The sequence below is a fragment of the Zingiber officinale genome, chromosome 2A (genome assembly GCF_018446385.1).
Source record: "Zingiber officinale cultivar Zhangliang chromosome 2A, Zo_v1.1, whole genome shotgun sequence".
Taxonomy (NCBI): domain Eukaryota; kingdom Viridiplantae; phylum Streptophyta; class Magnoliopsida; order Zingiberales; family Zingiberaceae; genus Zingiber; species Zingiber officinale.
This window is the reverse complement of record NC_055988.1, coordinates 6,476,769-6,494,792: the sequence shown is the minus strand read 5'-3', so window position 1 is coordinate 6,494,792 and position 18,024 is coordinate 6,476,769. Positions and strand designations below refer to the sequence as shown.

The window sequence follows — 18,024 nt, the reverse complement described above, 5'->3', positions numbered from 1 at the left end:
AACGAAGTTAATCAATACAAAGAAGATTCTTACTGTGCTTACGTATCTTCAGTCAAGCAATACGTGAGCAATTTCCATTTTCAATTGAGTGTTGAACAAATCTTTCAACTGTTAAAAGGAAAAGAACAAGAAAATCTAAACGACTGAAGAGTTTAGAGCTAAAATTGCTCTGTCAATTCTCATTTGTTGAAAAATTAAGGGAATGGATAAATTCCACAACAGCATCTAAATTTACTTGTATTCAATTACCTCCTGTTGCATGACCTCTAACAGGATCTTGCGGGTAACAGCTTGAAGAGTGCAGCAATTGGCATTCCTACGGATCCAATGAAAACAGTCACGAGCCATTGCGCCGCTGTAAGTGGCGTCGTGTTCGCAAAGTCACCGAGGAACTGGACAATGACGAATTGGAAGATGATGGTGCTCATAAGCACACATAGAAAGACATAATTCTGCAAGATGCCCTTGAATACATTTATCTTCTCCATCTCTCTTGAGCTGATCTCATTGAACACCTGCATCAGGCAACAAATTTTGTTGGGACCAACATGAATTCTAACAAAGACTAGTAGAATGCTCTATAAATATAAAATGCCTATTTAAAGATAGTTTACCTGGCAGAAAACAAAGGAATTGAATGTAATTGTGTTGAGTGTGAGATCAGCATCAGGGCCACTGAGCCTAAATAACTCTTTTCCTTGTGTCTGGAGACACCACATGATAATAAACTGATAGATTGATTGTCCCAAGATGTTTCTCCACATTGTATTGGTGATGAATTTCCCAGTCCTTCCAACTGGTGTTCTTTGCATTAAGTCATCATTTGGTGGCTCAGTTGCTAATGCTAATGCTCCCAAAGTATCCATAATCATGTTTACCCAAAGTAGTTGAACAGCTGTGAGTGGAGCACTTCCTACAGAAGAAGTCCAAAGAAATAGTAAGAAAAATGGGAAACATGGTAAACTTATTGCAGAAGTGTTGATAGAGAAGTATTGGAAGCATGCTGAGTATATGCCTAACCTGACCAACATGCCGTCGAGAAGTTAACAATTAGAGCAACCACGTTAACAGTGAGCTGAAATTGCACAAACTTTTGAATGTTGACATATATGGACCGTCCCCACTTTGCTACAGTCACTATTGTTGAGAAATTGTCGTCCAGAATTATGATATCGGCACTTTCTTTAGCTACCTGCATCAAGTAAGCCCAGGAAAGTGTTGATATTAGTATTTTGCTATTCCTTAAGTAGTCTCAGCGATAAATTGTGTAAAAACAAACTGCCTATTGACTCGACCGAAAGAAAACTAAAATGCATAAAAGAAGCCAAACATTGTGATGCGATTGGAGCATCATAGTGCTTTGGACGAATATTACAAAGTAAAAGCATTCAAGAATTACCTCAGTTCCTGCTATGCCCATTGCAAGTCCAATATCTGCCTCATGGAGTGCAGGGGCATCATTTGTGCCATCACCAGTCACGGCAACAACTTCGTGGAACAAGGTCCGCAAATGCTTAACTAAGGTATGCTTATCCATTGGCGACGATCTAGCCATGACCTTGCGGTAAACAAAAGATTAACAGTTAGTTGTGATAGAACATCATTGAATAGAAAACTAGTAAATCTAGAAGTACCAAGAAAGCTACCTGAATCTTTGGAATCAATTCATTCAGCTCTTCCAAATTCTTCTCTCGGAATTCTGGACCTTCTATAGCAATACCATCATCAGTGAGGATACCACATTCCCTGGCAATTGCTTTTGCGGTATTTATGTTGTCACCAGTAACCATTCTAACAATAATCCCAGCAGCCCTACAAGTTGCAACAGACTCCTTCACGCCTGGACGAATAGGATCCTTAATTCCTATAATTCCTATGCATGTATATTCTTCTAACGGCATTTGCTCTTTGGCAGAGAAGTTATCGCCAAGTTCCTTGTAAGCAAGGCATAGAGTCCGAAGAGCTTCTCTGGCAAAGCTATCAATGGTGCTCTTAAGATGATTGATTGCGTCATCATCAAGAGGTACGACATTGCCTGCAGAATCTACATAACTGTTGCAAGCAGACAAAATAATTTCAGAAGCACCTTTGCAGTGGGCACGATATCCTGCTTCGGGAAGTTGAAGAACTACTCCCATTCTCTTCTTTGTGGAATTAAAGGGCTCAACTTTGACGAGCTTTGTTTCCTGTCTTTGAGCATGAAAGTCTCCACCAAGTGATAGACCAAATTCCAACAGTGCAGCTTCTGTGGGTGTTCCCAGGATTTCAAGCTTTCCTTCTTGATTGATCACAACCTCACCACCAGTGTTGTTGAAAATGGACTGGAGAAGAGTTTTTCGCACAACGTCTACTATATGGGAACTCACATTACCATCTTTCTCAGAACTGACTTCCACAACATTTCTGCAAATACAGGCTTTCACCACAGTCATATGGTTAGTTGTTAGTGTTCCAGTTTTGTCACTGCAGATTGTTGTAGCTGAGCCCATAGTCTCACAAGCTGCGAGGTGGCGAACTAGTGCCTTGTCATTCATCATCTTCTTCATTGCAAAAGCAAGGCTCAATGTCACAGCCAAGGGAAGTCCTTCAGGAACTGCAACCACAACGATAGTGACTGCAATTGCAAAAAACTCGAGCAGCTCCAGTGCATCGTCACCAGACCAGCTCGATAACAAGTCTTCCTGGTATTTTCGAGCAACAAGTCTCTGAGCTAGCACAGCAAATGTTATAACTGCAAAAAACAAACCAATTTTTCCAATGATAGTTGCAACTCCATTCAGTTTGACTTGTAATGGAGTTTCATCATCTCCTCCTTCGCTAAGCGTAGCAAGCAGCTTACCCCATTGGGTTCGCATGCCAACAGTGGTTACTAACATTTTGCATGACCCATCTTGGACTTTAGTCCCAGATAAAAGAAAAGGGTACGCTGCATTAACAGAAACAGGTTCACTCTCACCTGTTAGACTTGATTCATTGATCAACAAGGAATATCCAGATATAAAAAGACCATCAGTAGGGACTTGATCTCCGATCGATAAATGCACAATATCACCAGGAACAAGATCGTAAATGGAAATCTTCTGTCTGAAACCATCTCGTGTCACTTGGATAGAAATCTTCTTTTTCTCCTTATCCAAATCCTTGAACTGTAAGGACTGCCTGTAGTCACTAGTAGCAGTCACAAACACAACCAATAGGATGCTCGCAACGATTCCAAGGCCATCGTGGGCACCTTTTGGCCATCCTTCCATTGCAATTCCAACAATTAGAGAGACAAAGGCACACACCGCAAGAATTATCAATGTAGTGTCCTGAAGTGCTTCCCAAACAAATACCCAAAAACTCCGAACTGCACTTTCAGTGAACTTATTTACACCATAAATCTCCTGCCTCTTCTTTAACTTGTTGCCAGTGGTAGAAAGCCCATCAGTCGTAGACGCATTAAGCTTATTTATGATCCCTTCAACACCACCATGCATCTTCAGCTTCTTCACATCATGGCCTTCAACAATAGATCCCAATTCATTAGCACAAATCTGAAAACCTGCTGCACTGACCTCTTCAGGTACTACATATTCACTTCGTAAAGCAATTCCTGAAACGTAGATTATGTTTACAGATTGAGAAACACAAAAATATCACTTTATCAACCAACTAGATAGATGGACTAAACACAGATTAGAAGTGAGATTATAAATCACCATGTATGAACTGAAGTGCAGCTTTTGAAACCAAAACAGCAATCCGCAATTTCTCCTGTTAAATGCAACTAGTCAGTTTAATGGCTAATTTATCATTTCAAACAAGCCATATGAGCTGAGCTGAGCAGTGCAGTAAGATCTCAAGCTTCTAATGAAGCAGATTCTGCCATGGGGAGGAAGGTCAAGGATCGGTAGGGTAAACGACCGGAAGACCAAAACATAGAGCAGATGAGCAATTATTGTTGAGGAACCACAAGAATATAATGGAAATTTTCTGACGCATCAAATGATGAAGAAACCGATGTTGGTCACTTTTCAGTTCGCAAAAGAAAGAATCCTTTTGTTTTTTTTTTTTTTTTGGTCAGAGATCGAAACCCTAATCCGATCCTAGTGGGGAATTACCAATTAGAGAAACAGTAGAACAGATCCAGGGCACGCCGAGAAGAAAAAGGGACCGACCTGGTTGGTTTTCTTCATGGCCTCGGCCTCGGAGCGCTTGGATAGGTTGGCGGTGAAACGAAACCTGCGCTTGGGGTTCTTGACGACACTGCAGAGCTTCCGCCATCGCCTCAGCGCCTCCTCCTCCGAGTTCTTCGCCTTCACTCCCCCGAAGTTCTCGTTCAGGTAGTTCTCCATCCCCCTTATCCCACGGCAACGCAGCAAAGAGGAAGCAGACTCCGGCTCCTAACCAGCGACAAGCAACAGAAAAAAATGCAAACTTTCCAACTTCCAGCGCTCCAAAGCTGAATTAGATGGAAGAAACTACTCCACTGAAGGCAAAAACTAGATCTGCAGAAGGAAGGAGTAATGGGCGACAACAATGAACAATGGAAGAGATCATGGAGGCAACAAGCGGAGTCAACTTCAGGATTGAGAGTAGGCGAAGTATTTCCTCCTTTTTATCGCGTGTCCAAATATAATTGGAATATTTCTTTTTCATTTTTGGTGTTTGCCAGATTTTTTTAAGACAGTTTAAGGTCCTACTAAAATTTCTCATCCAGAATGTAGATCGTATTTGTAATGGACGGTCTCCAACGTCACAAATTTATCATTTATAAAATGATATCTCAAAATTATCAATAATTATAATTGATGCGTCGGAAGAGGGAGATGTACCTAGCACGGGATTAACTATTAGGGCAGAGGTTAAAGTTAAGATGGTCAATATCCGAGTGTCAAAGAGTCGAACGGAGGATCATTACAATGGTCGATCGACCGGTCAAGCCCTTGCCGGCAGGAGAAGGGTCCGAGCAGAGCCCCAATTCGATCGAGATGATACACAGGACCGTCTACGTGCATTACGGAGCAGCAGGACGTCGAAGGAGACTGTATAGTTGATCTAAACATGGAAGATATGTTACTACAGGGTCACTGCATAGAAGAACCACGGAAACTGATAAAGCGGAGGAGTCCAAATCGAACGTCTATCCCGTTCAGCCAAGGAACGGGACCTGGCCATGGACAGAGCAGAGTCCCGATCAAGAAGCTATCTCGCTCGGTCAAGCAACGAGGTCACTGTAGTATCGCTCGACATCCTTTTGGGAGATAGTACCGCTGACCCGAGATATGGTCGACAGACAAATCGTACGATGGAATATTCTAATGTCACGTCAGTGATATACATGTTTTATTAAGATATTGTATTAGAGGTACTTTCCTAACAATGCTCTTTCATGAAACACATGAGAGAGCATGCCCTGTCTCAAAAAGCGTGCACGTTATCCACCAAGACTCTATATGAAGGGAGTCCTTCACGGACAGAGATACGCATTATTCTTGAATTCTACTATTGCTACTTTTATTGTTCCACTTTTTTTTTATATTTTGATGACTGATTTAAGTATTAGAGGGTCAACACCAAGACCCCTTCTTTGATCTGACATTGATATTATATATTTTACAAAGTGAAACAAAGTTCAAATTCGATCAGCGAAACTGTCATCTCCTAACTTTCTAGATTCATACTTTTAGATAGGATAAATATTGTATATGAAATATTTAATATATAATAAAATTATAAGATAAATATTATACCGTTAGCAATATTAAAAAAATTTAATATAACATTATATTATACCAAAATTTTTAATATCCTATAAAATTGATATTATTTTTATATTTTGATATGATATATACTATATTAAAATTCAATGTCTTTCCGACCATACTGCAATCCGCTGCACCTAACACGGGAGCTTGTACGTCAGTTTTCTTTCAATTGGCGTGAAGAGACAAAGGACTTGCGATTAGTCGGATGCTTCCGCCCGGCTTCGTACGAATCAATCTTTATTGGTTAAAAGTTATTCGGCACAATTTATGCCTTTTAATAAAAAATTAAAATATTCTTTTTGAGGCTAAAGCATCGCACCAAATAATTTTGTTGTTTTCCCTTCAATTAATTTTTAATTTTGTGATTAATTTTAATACAACAATTAAATGATTTATTGGACTGACTAATTCGCCTTTGTGGAATAGTTTCCATCTTAGATTATTTATTTATCTAAACATTCGAATAAAATCGCAGAGGAGATCTGCATTCATCACTGCAAAATACAAAATACTTAAAATGCACATGATGCACGTTTTAAAGGAATATAAATTCATTAACGTTGTTTAAAATGAAAATATTTTTAAAAAATATTTAAAATTATGGCAGATTCCGTGTTGCATCAGGCTCAGCCAGCAAGCGGTGTCCGGCTCAACCTAGAAGTCGTGTCATGCATAGTTTCCCATATGATAGGATCATATTCTACGATGTGAAAGCACAAATAAATTTTAAATTATGTAGAATTAAATTTTATAGTAGGATTTGAGTAAAATCCAAATAGAATAGATACGATCGGAGCAGTATAAATTTTTAGATGTTATAATTTGTCCTGAGGACGTAGTATAAATGGTGGATGCATGATATTTTTAACGTAATGATCATGGATTGATTATCAGGAACTGACAATCTTGCATGCGCCTGACACTTATGTTCCTGTATGTATCTCCCTCCATATCCTTGGAATCGACACTAGGAGGACTATATTTTTTTGAGAGGTTATAATTTTGTCTCAGGGCGTAACATAGACGATGGGCGCATAGCATATCTGGCGTAATGGTCAGAATTCGATTATCAGAAATTAACGACCTGAGGTTTATTTGTACCTCCCTCCATATCTATGGAGCCAGCACTAGAGGATCATTAATGTAACGAATTTATATTTTGAGAGGTTATAACTTTTAACTTTGGTTGAATCATAATAATTATAATATCTCAAATTAAATCTCTCTAAAATATCTATAGTTAATTTCAAGATTTATTCTAAATCGTCCCTTTTTAAACTAAAAAATATTATTTAAAAGACTTTTCAGAGTCTCGGAATATTTTTTTATGTTAAGGTTAGGGTTTTCAAATTATTTAAATATCTGTTTAATTATTTTTAAATTAATTTTTATCATTTTTTTTAAATGATGAGTTAAAATGATGAATTTTAGATATTTATTATCTAGTATTCTATGAAAATTTTTAAAAGATTATTTTATTCATGTGTAAATCAAAATATTCAATAACTTCCTTTATTTTAATGGTGCGTTTGGTTGGGGATTATTCTTGATAATTTTGATTATCTATCCAAGATTATCAATAAAAATCCTGTTTAATTTAGGTAATCGATGATTCCCGAATAATGTTCCATGTCCAACACGTCAGTAAAAGAGACATGCAATCAGGAATCGGAAAAACCTCGGAAAACTGAGATTTTTCTTAATTCCGGGGTTATTGGATTTTTTTTACCCAAAATATCCTTGGATAATCGAAAAATGTGACAAAAAAAAAAGTAAGATGAAAAGAAAAAAAAAACAAAAAATATAAAAATTATAAAATAAAAAAGTAAAAAAATATAAAAAATTTTAAAAAACATAAAAAATCATTAAAAAATAAAAACATTAAAAAATAGAAAAACAAAAAAAAAATTTTAAAATAATAAAAAATATAGAAAATCATGAAATTTTTTTTAAAAAAAGTAAAAAATAATTTAAAAAATGTTTAAAATAAAAAAATAGAAAAATGTAAAAAAAAACCTAAAAAATTTTAAAAAACAAAAAACCTAAAAAATAAAAAAAAAATTAAAAAAATAAAAAATATATAAAAATAGAGAAAAACGTGAAAATATAGTAAAATATAATAGAGTTTAAATAATAATAATAATAATAATAATAATAATAATAATAATAAACAACTTAAAAATATAGTAAAATATAATAGAGTTTAAATACTAATAATAATAATATTATTATTATTATTATTATTATTATTATTATTATTATTATGTATAGTTAGTTTTGTAATTAATGATAATATAGTAAAATATTAAACTAGATTATTCATTAAAACTTCAAATAAACATGTTTTTGTTATATTACCTAGATTGAACCAAGATTACTTAGTAATCACACAATCAAGATTATAATAACTAATTATGTTTTATTCCCCATAATCTTAGTTATGTAATTACTTAGTAATCACATAATCAAAATTATAATAACTTAAACCAATCGCACCCTAAATATTTTATCGACGTTCATTAATTTAAATTTATACCAGTAATAATACATGTTAATTTCAATTGCATATATATTAATAGAATCGTATAATCTAATCCCGACCGATATAATTTTAACTTTAAATAGATTCTCCGTTAAGATCACGATTCTACCAACTAATGTCCCAGATGATATGGAACTGATACTCGGCCTACAGGCCGGGTGGGTGCCACCCTGACCATGCCAGTCTGGTTTCGGCTGGACACGAAACGATCCATATCATGCCAGACCTGAACTGCCAGTCATTTGGCACCTCTGTAAACAGCATCAAAATACAAAACAAATTGGTGAAATGCACAATTACTGTCTTCTTAACTGTCTGATTTCGATAAATCTACTCAGAAATAAATAGATCCATATTAAAACTCCATTGTTTCTAGATTACATACATGGTCGAACACCACAAATTAATAGAAAATGCTCTTTCGACTCTAAATTAGATGCGGGCGCGGTCACTTGGCACGATAAGAATCTCCATTTGGTTGCGAATTATAAAGCAGATGAACTGGTCGAACGACTAACGCCTGCTGGTGCGAGATTTTGGCCTCGATGATTTCTGCAAAAGAGAGGTGATGGTGTGTGATGATTTTGTGAGTATCCAAATACAAATTTAAAAAAAAAAACAAACAGAGAAGTTTATGTATAAACTCACAGATGGTCCGAAGCTAGCACCCGAACCACCAGTTCCTGCACCTAAACAAAACAACCTTGTTAAACATAGAACTATAACACAAATGTTTATGGACTAGGTTCTGCGGTTGAAGGGGTCGACTTAACATTAATCGTCGTAATGCAATCATTAGATAGAAAAGGTTTGTTACATGTCTTCACCTCTAAGAAGGAAAGCATGAAGACTAAGAGTGAATACGAGAAATCCAAGACCAACATAAATATGTATTGGCCGATGATGATGGTTAGCGGTGTGTGGGAGGCATGTAACATGTTTAGCAATCATATGTTCAATATCTCTAAGGATGATTGTATTCATATTCTATGAGCGACAAGCTTAACTCTAGCAGCCCATAAAGCTGCCTCTGTTAAACAAAAAACATAAACATGAGACAAAAAAAACATGGGTACTCTATCATGGATGAATAGTTTGATAAGTGTAAATACAATAAAATACATACTGTACATGTACCTGCCGCAGCGAGCGGTGTCGAGAAAAGTGAGCTACCCACCGGAGTGGATCCAAATGATGAAGTACTAATTGCCAGTCCTGAGGGAGTTTGAGTAGAACCAAATAGAGATGTAGAAGGAGTACCAAATGGTGTCGACTGTAGCGAAAATCCGGAGGAACCAAATAAGGTGGATGTAGGAGAAGGTGCTGTCGGGGTTGAAAAGAGGAAAGAAGAAGAGGAAGATGCAGTAGGAGCTGAGGATGGAGTACTAAATAATGAAAATCCACTTCCAGAAGATGCTGCTGAAGGTCCAGCAGATGGCTGCACAGAGCTTGTTGAGGGTGCCACCAAACTAGTAAATGCACTAGAAACTTGGCTAGTTGGTTGTGCAGATATTGCAGGCAAATGCAACGTTGGATGAACTCTTTTGGCAGCAGCTTCCTGTTGAGCCGCTTCTCTTCTGTTAGCCTCAAGAAATGGATCATTCACATTGCCTTGCCGGCGCTGATCAGCAAGATATGCTGTCTTCATTGATTCAACATGCTGGTGAAGATTCTCCACCTGCAATCCAAACAATAATTAGATAGCAAAAGGCAAAAATATCCACTAATAGCATACGAAGAGACTAATTACTCAAATTCCAAAAGAAACTAATAAAAAATTGCCCTTTAAAAATTAAAAGCAATCCTCAAAATAATGATGAGGAATTTTTAACTATGTAGGGAATAATTAATCATCTAACCTTGGCAGCCACATGAATAAAAAAATCATGGACATTGGAAACCACTTGTGGCAAAGAATCGAGAGAATTTGAACTCATTCTCTTATTATCCAACATTACTAGCTGTTCTACTTCTTCAATCCATTGGTAACACTCAGTGAGATACTTCTCAAATCTGGCAACTGTTTGTTCCATGAAGAGAGATGGCCTTTTAGGTATTCCACGATAAAAATCAAAAACTGGTGCCACCGAGCCAGAAGCCAATTGATTGGTTTGCTTTGAAGCGGTTCCATATCCTGTATTTGGGCTTCCAGATGCCACATTTGAAGAGGTTGGGACGCTCTGACGAAGAAAGCTTGACCTTAACATCATATATGAGCGAATGGCAAATTCAGTATCCCACATCATTTTATTTGCAGATGCCATTAGATCTTGGACAGAAACTTTTTCCCTTTCCATTGCAGCAGTGATAAGCCCAAGCTCCTAAATATCAAAATAAGACCCACTATGCATTAATTGATGCACAAGTATGATAAGTACAGTAGTACTAATAGACAATCTAACATACATAAGCAGAGCACATTGCTTGTCAGAAATTGAACCTAGATGCATGGTGCTATGACTACAAGATAAAATAGAAATACAAAATCAAGCCAGAAGATGTTGGACTTGTGCAAGGTAAGCTAATCTTCATTCTATACATGCTATTTCTCCCATCATGGCCACCTTCAACATCAATTATGGATGGAAGGAATTTTAAAACTTAATGAAAAAAAACAAAGAAAAAAAAAGCAAAAGAATACAAAATGCAATATAAAAAATACAATGGCATTCATCTACTTAAGGATAGCAGCAATCCACGTAGAATATTTGCATTGGAATCAGATGGTAATAACAATTCAATTTGAGGTCTATGTTACAGATTATTAAGTGGTAGGTGAAGGTGATAAAATCACTGTGGTGATTTAAACTTCAAGTATGACACAAAGATGTTTATTATATCTCTGTTAGGAATGTCCTGCAATACTGAAGATGATGCAACAAATAAAGATTTGTTTGACCAAATAATTTAATATGGAGCAAATCAATGGGATGAATTGGAATCACCATCCTTTGACAGCCAACAAATCACCCTACAGGGGATGATCCAATCACCAGGGTGATTTGTTATCAATGTATAATTAAATTATTAAATAATGGTGTCACATAATAACTTTGTCTAATGAGAAAACTAACAAGTAACTTAATAGAAATCGCACCAATTGCAAAGTTCACCCAATTAGGGGATGATCCAATGACCATGGTGATTGTAATAAAGGTATGATCAAATTACTATATAATGGTATCATATAACTTCACAATTTCCCCTAATGAGAAAAATAACCAGACATCACCCCAATTGTAAAATAATTACAATCTGACAGCAGAAAAGCTGTTTAAGATAACTAAAGATAGCTAAATATGGAATAAATTTTTGGATGTAATAACTTTCGTTTGTCATCCCTGTGAGATACCATGCCGGAACTTATATCTAGGAACCAGACAAGCACATGGTGTGCTTGTGACGTCCAATAACAGCTCAAATCCCTTTCTATTTAAGAGAGAAAGAAAGTACATATTTTTTTTCTTTGTGGAATTTAAACTTTGCAAGTTTAGAAAGAATGAAGAAATTAGCGCCATGTAAAGGCATTTACAAAATGACTGAAGAACCAGAAAGAGAACAAAGCAGCAAAGAAAAGACTCAAACCTGAATGATTCGACTGGAATTAGCCTCGAAACTGTCACCTGATACAGATGAATCGTAAAGCCGACTGCATTGATCCAACCTTTGGCTCTCATGCTTGTACTCCAGAATCCGCTCCCTACACGGTAAAAAAATATAATGATAAAGAACACAGACGCAAAGATTACCTACACTGAATCAGTAGAAAAAGGATGTCTAAACCAAATAGATATGCAGGTAGTTAGAACGAAGTAAATGAGTAGTGAAGGGAAGATTAACCTAAATTGAATGAAAGGCAACTCAAAATTTCATAATCCTGTGAAGGTAAAATAAAAAAGAATCCACTTTCCGTTTCTGAAAGGCAGTAAATCTTAAGTAAGAAGCTAGAAAATTTAACAAGTTGGAACAAAAAAAACCATACTTTTAATAAAAGAAACAACCGAACAAGAAAAACAAAAAGAGACATAAAAAAAAACAAGGGGGCAATATAAGCATACTCAATTTGCAGAAGCAGTTTCTGTGAGTCAGGATGCAGATCCTCCCAATTGGTATTATATCCTGCCGGCGCCCTATCCTTTGTATAAAGCAAAAACTGCTGCTGCGGGACAGTACTTGCAGGCTGCTGCTGGTGCTGTATTTGGATCTGCTGCTGCGGCTGCGGCTGCGGCTGGAACTGGAATGGCGATTGCTGAGATAGCTGCTGCTGCTGCTGCTGCTGAATCTGAGGATTTTGGAAGAGCGAAGACTGTTGCTGTGGGGTCTGGAACGGCGAAGGCTGCGGCAACTGTAGTTGGGGCGGAGGAGTCTGAAAAGAGAACGCCATTTGCTCTTCCGAAGGCCAACGCTTCCACCACCACCGTTGATTGGCGGCGAGCCGGCGACTGTAGAGACGGAAACCGGGATCAAACTGGCAAATTGGGGATTGGCATCAATTTGCGAGACGACTAGAGCGGGAGAAGCGCTGAGCTTCGGAGGATAAATAGAAATTGCAAACCCTAACGACAGTGGGGGTTCGAATTAAGCACGGCGAGCCCAACTCTGCTTCGTCAAAAAGACTATATTGCCCGCCAAATTAAGACGTTTTAGCCAGTCTAGGTTAATGGCTCGTCGAAAATCTATATAAATATGTGATTACCCGATATAACTTAGTTTAATATTTTTAGTATTATTTCCGATTACAAAATTAATCGTACATATTATTTATTTTTTTTCTTTTTCAACTTTACATTCCTTTTAAACTTTACGTTTTTTTAATATTTTTTTTTAAACTTCCTTATATACATAGATATTATATTTCAAAAATACTATTTTTTATAATAAAATATCATATATTTTTATGCTTTATTTTTTTAACTGTATTAAAACAATTTATTTATTTAGATATTTTAATCTATAACTCAATTTAATATTTTATAATATTATTCTTGATTACAAAATCAACCATATATATATATATATTATATATATATATATATATATATATATATATATATATATATATATATCAAAGAATAAATTTTATTTTTAAAATAAAATATAATATATTTTATTTTTTATTTAATTTTTGTAATTTAAAATAGAATTTTGTTATAACAATTTTAAAGTTATTTTTATACCAAAGTGTAAATATAGAAAGATATTTTTAGTAAAAAAAATTGTTAAGTCAAATCTTATTTTTGGTTTTTTTTTATTCTTGGTTGCGTGTCTTTTGCATACATGTTGGGCATGAATCATTATTTAAAATTCATCGATTATCTAAATAAAACAGTATTGTTCATAATTTTGGATGAATAATTAAGATTATCCAAGATAAATCCGTTCAAAATACATAAAGACTTAAGAATTACTATTTACAATTTATTTTTTAGTGGATAAATTATTATTTGATGTGAACCATGAGGATGAACAAAATGATTTTAAAACTAAAACTCAAATAAACATAAATTAATCGGATAACAAATAAAACATATACCAAGTCGGTTGGGAGGAAGATCAAACATTATTTTATAACTGATTCTATCGTCTTTAAATTCTTTTATAGATTAATTTAGTCAGTTGTTATATTTTTGATCGCTAATGGTTAGCGGTCAAAAATTTCAATTCGATTGTTAATTTAGCAATCGATATAAAATCAGTTGCTAAATTTAGCTATTGAACTTAAGTCAATTGCTAATTCGATTGCAAATTTAATGATCAATTTTATTTCAATTACTAATTTAACGATCGAATATAGTTTTGGTCGCTAAACTATTATATAACTTTAATCACTAATTTAGTGATCGAATTCCATAATTACTCATGTTTTATTGTTTTGTTTATGAAAATGGGATCGGTTGAGTTAGATAAAAAAACTAATTTGTTCTGTTTTTGATTCACACGATCGATTTACACAAACTGATTGCAAGTAAAGATCAAATACCTCTCGAGTAAATCAAATCTCAAAACTGCTGCTATTCATTTTGCTGGAATAAATTCAGAATGACTTCAAGGAATGATCAGTCAACCAGACCAAACTGTTCATGTTTATTCTAGTTGACTATCATTGCCGCTATATATCTTCAGAAACAAAAATGGACAGGTAAAAGATTCATTTCGCAAGGAAGAGATCCAACTGTGTTCTTGCCGGCACAAATTGATACAACAACCTTCTGTCTCTCTATTAAATGCTATCCTTCAACAAAAGCGCTGCCAATGTTGTGTTGTTATTGTTTAACTCGTGCTTCTTCATGAACTCAGCCATTACTCCAGTTGTTTGTGTTTCCAACTGACAACATTAATGAGCATTTAATCTGATCAATTCTCCTTTTGCCTGCACCTTCCTACCATCTCAGCTCACTCCTGTTGCCATCCTCTTCCCATGCTTCAACAAAAGATGAGTGGAAGATGCAAGGGATGTGAGGAGTGGGAGAAGCACTTCTACTGGAACCATATGGATAAGAGAAGGATACACTTCTTCAAGTTCATGGCTGGAGATTTCAACAAACGCTTGGTGCTCATCTGATCTGATATAATATATACTACACCATCTTTATTATGCATTCACCTTCGATCTGCAAATTTGTTTTTTACTTCCTCAGAAACTGCCAAAGAACTTTGTCAAAAACTTCAAAGATCACATATCTGAAGATGTAACCTTGAAAGGCCCATCTGGCAGCAAATGGAGGGTTGGCTCGACCAACATGGAGACTGAGTTATGTTTCCGAGCTGGTTGGAAGAACTTTGTCAAAGATCACCACATTAAGGAATTTGACGTTTTGGTGTTTAGATACGACGGAGACTCTTGCTTTGATGTGTTGATCTTTGGTGGGGATGGATGCGAGAAAGCTACTTGTTTTCTTAATCAGAAAAGGAATCTGAAGAGAAGAGAAAGGGCAGATGATTCTGCACAAGCACTAAACTTGTGTGCATCTTCTCCTCATGGCAAAACCCTTGCAGAAATCAGCTCTCCAAGCAGCTCATATAAAGGTTTATCAGAATCTGTATTATGATTAAATTTTATCAGTGCGTGATTGATTGAGAAATTAATTTCAGGTGAAAAGGATCATCAGGCTCAGATTAAGGAAGAACAGGTTGGAAAAGAAAAGCAAAAGCAAAAGCAAGTGGGGATTACTACTACTCCTTCCTTGTTTATCTCAAGGAAGACTAAACTATCACTCACTGAACTAAAGAAAGCTTCCAAATTATCTCTCAGAATTCCCAAGGAGCATCCGAATTTCGTGGCGGTAATGCGGCATTTGAATGTTTCAGAACAACCTTTACTAGTAAGCCAAGCAAATTATGATCATTCTTCCATATGTTTCATTCAGTTTATAAATAATTTTGTCCTTAGACCATCCCTGCCAGTTTCCGGAAAGCCTATCTTCGCAAAGATATTTCACAAATTACTCTCCAAACCCCAACCAGAGCAAAAAGATGGATGGTAAAGATCGCGAAGACCCGAAAGTCGATTGGCGGAGTGACATGGAAGAGATTCGCCGACGATAACAACTTGAAGGAAGGGGATGTTTGTGTCTTTGAGCTGACTGAAGCTGAAGGTGCCAAGATGATGGTTCACATCTCCAAGCATGAAACTTGATTCTGTGTATGGAGTGGCAATTGAGTTGGTTGGTGTACATGTTTTGTGCCATGAGACACAGTATGGGCTGCTGAACCAGTGCTTCTTTTTGCAAGCCTAATTAAACTATATGTATATGTGTATATATAAGGGATTCAGGATCTAGCAAAAATATCCAATGGCCATGGTTCTTCACAAACTTCTTCTGATGATCTGTAGTCTTGCCTCTGTTTAACAATTACTTTTAGCTTCTCGGTTGAAGTTACTAGAAGAGAGTGATTGATGGTTGCTCATGTTGATGAGAAATGAACTGAACTTTTGTAATGTATCTAGAATTAGGGTGTCAGAACTTAGAAAGAACAATAAAGATGTATTTACGTAGCATGTGTCCTTGCATGAACGAGCATGCGTGACTTCAAAGCTCGGAACCCTAGAATTTTGTGAAGCCTTTGAGAAGGCTAAGTTGAGGCAGGTGAAAAGAAAAGGATGTGATGGTGCAAAAAAGAAGAAAGCTTTTGAGCTCAATTATTGATCAGTGCTCGATGGGAGTTTTGACTGGCTCGATCGACCATCGAATTGCATGCATTTTTATAATATTAGGTTTCCCAATTAATAACTAATCTTTCTTCTAGCTCCTCTCTCTATATCGTTTGAGAAGAGAAATAATTAGGAGATGAATATATGGATGGAAGAAGTGATCTGTGTATATATTGATATATGTTTGATTGTATTGTTGTAGTTAGCTAGGTGTGGAAATGAGAAGTAAAAGGAAGGGTGACAGAGAACAATAGATGGTGGATTGACCAAATAGTGTCCTGGGGGTAGACAAAAGAGGTGACAGAGGCAGAAAACACTATCTGCTGTTGCTTCTCAGATAGAGATTTGGAACTGTTCATGGAAGGAGAAAAAGAAAGGAAGAAAGTGAACCTGTCAAAAAAGCTTCCACGGCATTGGAAGATCTTTTGTTTGCAAAGTTAAAGATGATAGTCTGATAGATCATAGATACGATCGACTGACTGACGATATGCATCATTTCTTTCTCTCTTTTTTGTTTTTCCTTTTCTTTTCAAGATATCATTTAATTTGCACTAAATCTTCATAATCTTAACATAATTTGGCTCAATCGATCTTAATCTAGGTCATAGTAGTCGATTGATGAGTTATGGCAAGAAGACGATTGTTGATCATAAATGTGTGTGATTAAAATAGAGATATAATTGAAAATGATTATGTTATTTAATAAATAAGAATGTTGAGTAGGAAATATGTGTGTGTGGTTTGATAAATTGTTGAAAAAACACAAGGACGTTGTCGGTTGGAAGAAAGTGATAATAAAGAGTAAAAAAAAGCAAAAAGGGATGGAATTCCCCTTGGGAATCACGGCGTCTGCCGCTGCTGGCTGCGGCTTCGGAATCCATGAAAAATTAATTAGGCATCTCCAATTATTATTATTATTATTATTATTATTATTATTATTATTATTAGAATTTTATATGATTTTTTTAGTCTCAAATATATTATACGATCAATAATGTAGGGCCTTTGAAATTAGGGTCAAAGTTAGAGAAGTCGGTTGAGATGACGGTCAAAGTTAAAGAAGAGATAACACTTAGGGTGTGTTTGGTTTAAGTCATCATATATTATCTTGGTTATGTGATTATCAGGTAATCACATAACCAAGGTTATGGGGAATAAAACATAATCAATTGTTGTTTGGTTCAACCTAGGTAATGTAACAAAAACTTATTTGTTTGAAGGTTTTAATGAATACCCTAGTTTAATATTTTACCGTATTACCCTCAATTACAAAACCAACTATACATAATATTATTATTATTATTTATTTAGTTAATTTTTAATGTTTTTTACTTTTTTTTCCGGTATATTTTTTTACTTTTTTATGTGTTTTTTTATTTTTTTAATGTTTTTATATTTTTATATTATTTATATTATTTATTTTTTTTACATTTTTAATATTATTTATTTATTTTTTTAATTTTTTTAAACTTTTAAATTTTTTAATTTTTTTAAAAAAATTTTAAATTTTTTTAAAAAAATTAAATTTAAAAAAAAAATAAATTTTTTTAAAATTTTTAAAATTTTTATTTTTTATTTTA

General features: G+C 35.2%; 3 protein-coding genes across 7 annotated transcripts; 1 reads left to right on the top strand and 2 right to left on the bottom strand.

Annotated features, from left to right (window-relative positions):
• Positions 1 to 23: 23 nt before the first annotated feature.
• LOC122040635 (calcium-transporting ATPase 10, plasma membrane-type-like) lies at positions 24 to 4,590 on the bottom strand. Of its 2 annotated transcripts, XM_042600023.1 has the most exons (8): positions 4,161 to 4,590; positions 3,702 to 3,756; positions 1,647 to 3,595; positions 1,400 to 1,558; positions 1,021 to 1,192; positions 615 to 913; positions 250 to 515; positions 24 to 108 (listed from the first exon to the last, which is right to left on the bottom strand). In XM_042600023.1, exons 1-7 carry the CDS (start codon positions 4,335 to 4,337, stop codon positions 267 to 269), a joined length of 3,060 nt encoding a protein of 1,019 aa, XP_042455957.1. In that variant the 5' UTR covers positions 4,338 to 4,590; the 3' UTR covers positions 24 to 108; positions 250 to 266. The 2 variants fall into 2 exon arrangements, with proteins under 2 accessions (XP_042455957.1, XP_042455956.1); XM_042600022.1 differs by lacking the exon at positions 24 to 108 and having other exon boundaries at positions 120 to 515.
• A 4,002-nt stretch (positions 4,591 to 8,592) lies between these two features.
• LOC122040634 (nuclear pore complex protein NUP58-like) lies at positions 8,593 to 12,901 on the bottom strand. Of its 2 annotated transcripts, none has more exons than XM_042600020.1 (6): positions 12,351 to 12,901; positions 11,878 to 11,992; positions 10,152 to 10,613; positions 9,430 to 9,970; positions 8,941 to 8,981; positions 8,593 to 8,844 (listed from the first exon to the last, which is right to left on the bottom strand). In XM_042600020.1, exons 1-6 carry the CDS (start codon positions 12,674 to 12,676, stop codon positions 8,806 to 8,808), a joined length of 1,524 nt encoding a protein of 507 aa, XP_042455954.1. In that variant the 5' UTR covers positions 12,677 to 12,901; the 3' UTR covers positions 8,593 to 8,805. The 2 variants fall into 2 exon arrangements, with proteins under 2 accessions (XP_042455954.1, XP_042455955.1); XM_042600021.1 differs by having other exon boundaries at positions 8,941 to 8,975.
• A 1,630-nt stretch (positions 12,902 to 14,531) lies between these two features.
• On the top strand, positions 14,532 to 16,200 carry LOC122044377 (B3 domain-containing protein Os12g0592300-like). Of its 3 annotated transcripts, none has more exons than XM_042604878.1 (4): positions 14,532 to 14,842; positions 14,931 to 15,318; positions 15,385 to 15,575; positions 15,683 to 16,199. In XM_042604878.1, exons 1-4 carry the CDS (start codon positions 14,711 to 14,713, stop codon positions 15,926 to 15,928), a joined length of 957 nt encoding a protein of 318 aa, XP_042460812.1. In that variant the 5' UTR covers positions 14,532 to 14,710; the 3' UTR covers positions 15,929 to 16,199. The 3 variants fall into 3 exon arrangements, with proteins under 3 accessions (XP_042460812.1, XP_042460813.1, XP_042460810.1); XM_042604879.1 differs by having other exon boundaries at positions 14,533 to 14,842; positions 15,385 to 15,614; positions 15,697 to 16,200; XM_042604876.1 differs by having other exon boundaries at positions 14,537 to 14,842; positions 15,385 to 15,614; positions 15,683 to 16,188.
• Positions 16,201 to 18,024: the final 1,824 nt, after the last annotated feature.